This window comes from Silene latifolia, chromosome 7 (assembly GCF_048544455.1).
Source record: "Silene latifolia isolate original U9 population chromosome 7, ASM4854445v1, whole genome shotgun sequence".
Classification (NCBI taxonomy): domain Eukaryota; kingdom Viridiplantae; phylum Streptophyta; class Magnoliopsida; order Caryophyllales; family Caryophyllaceae; genus Silene; species Silene latifolia.
The window spans coordinates 102137185-102143694 of record NC_133532.1 but is presented as its reverse complement, the minus strand read 5'-3'; the positions used below and the strand labels follow the sequence as shown (position 1 = coordinate 102143694).

Here is a 6510-nt window from a genome sequence, read left to right as displayed (position 1 = left end):
AATCTCTATAAATATTGATTTACTATATATTCAATCATTATAAGCAAAAAGGTTATTTATGTTTTATTGTTTCCTTGCAGATTTTGTAGTTGTGCGCCTATGTCGTATGCATGAAGATTGTATTGCGCGATAGACTCCAGTGTATAAAACAAATATTTTTGCGTGAGAGTTAGTGTTTTTATTTTGCATTAACTTAGTTTGTCAAGTTCGCCCTCGATATCAATCTGGCTATGGTAAGATGATGCAAAAGGGTTAGCATAGGCGATGAAAATAAAGTAGTAATTATAATTCTTTTTTTTTTTTAAGTATTTTTACTACTTAATTAATCCGTTCTTCTCTTGCTCGAAACATGTAATGGTAGTACCCGTATATTGGGGTTTTGCTATTTCACTTGATTTTTGCGTGAGAGTTAGTGTTTTTATTTTGCATTAACAATTCTAATGAAACACAATAAAGTGACGAGTAGAAAAATATTTCCTTAATACTTTTTTACATAATATTTGTAAATTTGTGACTGTTGACCGTGATTTGTCATGAGTTTAACTGAATAGAGCTGAGCTGAACTAAAATTAAGGCAGAAAGAACAGGACCCTAATTTGTGAAGAGATGAGCTGAAATGAACCGAACTGAATATAGCCGAATTGAAATAAAATAAACTAAAATTAAGTCAGAAAAAACATAACCTAATTCTTATTTCAGTTAGCTCCATTTAGTTTCATTCAGTTCAGCTCAGTTTCATGCAGTTCAGTTCATTTCAATTTGATTCGAATTCCATGTCAATATTAAATGAGTGGATAAGTTGGTTGTTTAATTCACGAAGAGACTTTTATGTTATGTACGTTGAAGATGTCAACCTAAGTTAGAGTTCGCATCGAGCCTCTTTCGCTCTGTTCTTTTCGGCTTAATTTCACCTCTTATTCAGCTTACTCCAGTTTAGTTCAGCTTAGTTCAGTTAAACCCAGCTTATTTCAACTCTATTCATCTAAGCAAATTTCAATTCAGTTCAGTTCAGCTCAGCTCAGTTTAACTCAATTGACTTTACTTAAGTTCCATTAAACCCGACGGAACAAAAGAACAGGGCCTTTGTATATGAGAGTTGACAATTGTATTGGTTATTTTATAACTTAACGTTTAACGATGGTTCAAGAGACAGAATATTACAAGTGGCCCGGGCATCGCCCGGGCATTAAGGTTACCATGAAAAATTTCCAATATTTTGAGCGATTATAGAGAGTCCAATCTTTCGGAATCACTTCCGTGCTAAATTGTCCAATTTTTAATTACCAATATAATAAATATCTAACTAATGGTGATAGAGTTTTGGAATTCAATTCCTACGTGCATACATACTACTTGTGCCATGGTAGAGTTTAAAGGGAGCTATAACTCATCACTTTAGTTATATGGTGTTAATTAGGATTCTTTATAGAAGTGTATATATATATATTATGATATCGACAAAAAAAAAATATAATAATACTCAAAAACTCCGTCTAGCAGTAAATTTTTTTCAATTTTATTTCCTACGATTTCTATATATGCATTTTTTTCGGCTAGATAATAGCTCCGATCCATATGATATATACATTATTCTGTGTTCATGTTGCACTTTATTGTTTCATGTTTGTAAACATGATAAAATTGCTATTGCTATTGATATTTTGATGTTTGTAAGATTAATATTTTTTTTTATGATTTTGGAGGGTATTGATGTGTTGATTATATTGTATAGGTTTTATGTGTTGCGTAAGAGTTCATCAACTTCTTTTCAAGGTAATTTTATCTTTTATCGATCCTTTATTTATATCGAAACTCGAGTTACGTTTCCTAATACTTACGTTGCTCATTAACAGATATTGGAAAGGAATATTGTAGGTTTCATTAAAATTGAGACCGATATATTTTAGAAATAAGTGAGGTGTTGGCATATTGTGGCAGGATCTTAGTTTCGTCTGTCATTCTTTGGATGTACGATGTTGCGAATATTCTTGGTGTTTGTTTTGGCTTTTTTTGGCTTCTTTACATTTTTCTTAATCCGAATCGTGTTTTGACTACATGAATCTAAAAGATAGACATAGGATAAAAAACGTGAAAGACTACCTGATTCAATGTATTATAAGGAAATAACAAGTAGCCAATAATTTTCAATCTTTCTATATTCTATATTTTTTTGCCGGAGGAGACACAATCTTACTCCCTCTATTCTCGTTAATAGTTATCTATTGCATTTTGGACCACATAAATCAATTATCTCTCGCTTGCACATGAAGAGACCACCCACAAAAATATGTCATAAATAGTGAAAATAGATAACTATTGACTGAACACCAAAATAAGGGAAATATACAACTATTAACCAGTACGGAAGGAGTATTATATTCGGTATATACAAAGGGAATTCATATACTTAAATACAAACATTACTTATTTATCGCCGACCGGACAGTCTTAGTACCATTAGATTTGTGCTTGATATCGAATTCAACTACCTACGGTGAAACGTTTTACTTTGAGAAGTATCTTATAATTAGTTTGGATTGACATTGATTACATTTATTAAGAGTTATTAGAATATTGAGTAAAAATAAAAATTTACCTGATTTCACCATTAAATAAAAAGGTTAATGAGTCAATAACAACTTTATGCACAAGTTTACAAGTCCGGCAATTTGCATTAGTTAGACCTTTTTCAAAACGAAGCTTTTTTCGAGCGATTACCAAAAGTCCAACTTTTACGGTTGGCGGTGTTTGTATTAGAGTAGAACTAGGTTTGATGCCCGGCTTCGCCCGGGCTACCTCTATTTACCGTTAAATTTTATTTTCAATTAAATAAACTATGTTGAAGTTGTCTAACTCACACGTTTACTATTTGTAATATATTTTTCTACAACATATCTTGTAATTATGATGAAATGTAAAATTTATTTTCAAATTATGAGACACGTTCACTACCCTGCTATTAATATTATTACTATCACGACATTCTTTCTTAATATCATTACGCTCACTACTCCCGTGGTTACTATTGTTTCTTTTACTAATTCCTCTATTTTTTCTGTTAAATTCATTATTCCCAATAATTTTATCCGGCCTATATTTAAATAAATAAAATATTTCCTTAAGTCGATTGGTTATTTAATTGTTCATACTTTTCTCATTGTTACCACTGTTACTTTCACTACATTTGTAGTTACTTTCACTACTCCCACTATCATTATTATAACTGTCACTACCCCACGTTAATACCGTTAATTTATTAATCTCGTTGCTGCTACTATTACTTTTACTACATTTAATTTAATGTATAATTCTATGATGATACTAATTAATTCCATAAGCGGGGCATGTTAATTTTAAGGAAAATCACTATATTCTTGTGTTTTCTAAATTTAATTACTTTAATTTAATGTAGTTTCCATAAATATTCTTCATCAAGGCATCTTTATATTATACTTTTAACCAAAATTATATAATATTTATATTGAGGTCCCTTTATCAGGTCCATCACACGGTGCTATCGATTTAAAACTATATAGTATAATTAATTTGTATAGATTTCTTTAATTACATTGAAGTCCCTTGGTTTCTGGAATTAATATATAGTATTGATTACAAGTTTGCCAACGGCTTCAACAAGTAATTAACATAGTATGTACATACAAATCCATCTTTATAGTCCATAAAAAGCTCCCGTCTCTCTCCAAAGCTCCCCAGAAAAACCCCCAAATTTATCCTAATCTGCTCCATCACTTCCAGCCACCACCTCCTGACGCTTGCGCTCCTCTATCGATCGGCCGTCCGCCGGAGATGAGGCGGGTAATAGGCCGACTTAGGCCCAACAATACTTAGGGTTTCACTTAGGGTTTAATCCCGTCTTAATCCTTGTAATTGTATTTAAGCGTTGGCTGCATTAATGAGAACATACACACAAATTACACAATCATTTATATTCTCTAAATTATCATGGTATCAGGATCACAGGTTCGATTCATCCATCGTTCCCTGTAACTTTCATCCGCGTTTTTTTCCATTTCGTGTCTTCCTCTGTTCATCTTCTCCCATACGATGACTAAGGATGACATCCCTTCCTCCTCTAAAAAAATCGATTCCATGTCCCCATTTTATCTAGGTAGCCACGATCTACCAGGTCAGTCGATCACCCATGTTCATCTTCGTAGTGATAATTATGAGGAGTGGAGTCGATCGATGAGGCAGTCTCTTAAATCGAGACGAAAGTTCGGTTTTGTCGATGGTTCCATCCCCAAACCTACGACTGATCTCCTCCTGGACCAATGGGAAGTAATTCATGCTACTCTTGTTCAATGGATTATGCACTCTATCGATCCATCGGTCAAGAGTAGTGTATCGTACTTTGAAGACGCTCGTCTCTTATGGGACGATTTAAAAGAACGTTTTGCAACAATTGATGGTTCCAAAATTCATGGTTTAAAGTCTCAACTTCATGATTGTTCGCAGTCCAAAGGTATGTCCGTCACCACTTATTTCGGAAATTTGAAAACTCTTTGGGATGCTATTGCCAATCATGAACCTATTTTCAATTGCTCTTATGGTAAGTGTACGTGCGGTATCACAAAGGACGCTCTTACTCGTCAGGATTCCGAACGGTTACACAAGTTTCTTATGGGTTTGGATTTGTCCATTTATACTAATATTCGCTCTCACATTCTGTCTCTCGATCCATTGCCTTCCCTTAACCGCGCGTTTCAGTTAGTATTGCAAGAGGAGAGGCTACGGACTGATGGTACGGCCACTGGTGGTGCCGACACCTCGGAAGTAATGGCTTTTGCAGTCCGTCATTCACATAAACCCGAGTCCGCTGCTGTGGATTAGCGTGCACTTCGGGATGCAGAACGACAAGAGCGTCGCAAACTGACATGCTCTCATTGTAGCATGCCTGGTCATGAAGTCCCTTCGTGCTTTATTAAAAATCAGAAATTTCCGGATTGGTGGGGCGATCATCCCCGCACTCTTGAGGAAGTCCGTGCTCGTCAGCGAGCTGGTACGGGGTCTGCTGCTTCAACTTCTTCACGTGGGCCTGCTCGTGCAAATGTGCTCATAACTGACCCGCACTCGTCCTCCGATGACCGTCTCTCTGGTATGATTTCTGATTGGATAATAGATACCGGTGCTTCTCATCATGTCACAGGCGATATTACCTGGTTATCTTGCACTTATTCTATTTCGTTTTGTCCTCTAACTCTTCCTAATGGACAGAGCATTTTGGCTCAATTGGCTGGCACCGTTTTTTTTGAGTGATTCTTTAATATTAACCAATGTTTTATATGTGCCAAATTTAACTTGTAATCTACTATCCGTCTCACAATTGACAGCTACGACTAATTATATTTTAAGCTTCACTCACAATTCTTGCTCCATTCAGGACCCTTCATCGAGGATGAGGATTGGAGCCGGTGAGCTGCCGGATGGTTTATATTTTTTTCGAGTGGTGGGACGGCCAGTTGCAATACATCGGGTGAGCGTCGACGCTTCGTTTGATTTATGGCACAAACGCCTTGGCCACCCTTCAAATAAAGTTGTTAATTTAATTCCTCATATTAGCAAACATTCTCGTATTAATGCTCCTTGTGATGTTTGTCATCATGCCAAACAAGTGCGTTCTAGTTTTCCTTTAAGTGATAATAAAGCATCGGATATTTTTGAGCTGCTTCACTGTGATTTATGGGGCGCTTATCGCACTCCCTCGTCTTGTGGCGCAAAGTATTTTTTAACTATTGTAGACGATTACTCTCGGGCCGTATGGGTATACCTCTTACTTGATAAGACTGAAGTTACTACCATTTTTAAACAATTTTTAGCAATGGTTGATAGACAATTTTCGAAACGGGTTAAAACAGTCCGTTCCGATAACGGCACCGAGTTCAACGCAATAGCTGAATTTTTTACCTCCAATGGTATTATTTTTCAGACCTCGTGTGTAGGTACCCCCCAGCAAAATGGCCGTGTTGAGAGAAAACATCGTCATATACTCAATGTCGCTCGCGCCTTATTATTTCAGGCTAATTTACCAACCTCTTTTTGGGGTGAGAGTGTTTTGTCAGCTGCTTATTTGATCAATCGCACTCCCTCCTTCGTTCTTGACAAGAAAACTCCGTATGAATTATTATTTGGAGCATCTCCATGCTATGACAAAATCCGTATTTTTGGTTGTCTTTGTTTTGTTCATAATCAAAATACAAAAGGGGACAAATTTGCTAGTCGGAGTCGTAAATGCATTTTCGTGGGCTATCCATACAATAAGAAGGGTTGGAAGGTTTATGACATGGTCACAGGCGACATTTTTGTCTCTCGGGATGTTCATTTTTACGAATCATCTTTTCCGTATGCGGACCCTACTCAATTACCTACCAATACGGATTCCTATATTAATCCCTTGCTCCCTGATTCTCCTACTGAGGAGTCCATAACACCAAATGATGAGGCTCCCAATGATGATGTAATGATTGATGCTACTCCTAATGTTTTGAGTGG

The 6510-nt window shown here is 36.0% G+C and overlaps 1 protein-coding gene across 1 annotated transcript; it reads left to right on the top strand.

Moving 5' to 3' along the window:
• The first annotated feature begins 4065 nt into the window (after positions 1-4065).
• Positions 4066-4851, top strand: LOC141590428 (uncharacterized). Its single transcript, XM_074411022.1, has one exon. It carries the CDS (start codon positions 4066-4068, stop codon positions 4849-4851), a length of 786 nt encoding a protein of 261 aa, XP_074267123.1.
• The last annotated feature ends 1659 nt before the right edge of the window (positions 4852-6510 follow it).

Bases quoted from the DNA above. Each gene is read 5' to 3' on its own strand.
- LOC141590428 (XM_074411022.1), top strand. From the start codon at position 4,066: ATGACTAAGGATGACATCCCTTCCTCCTCTAAAAAAATCGATTCCATG.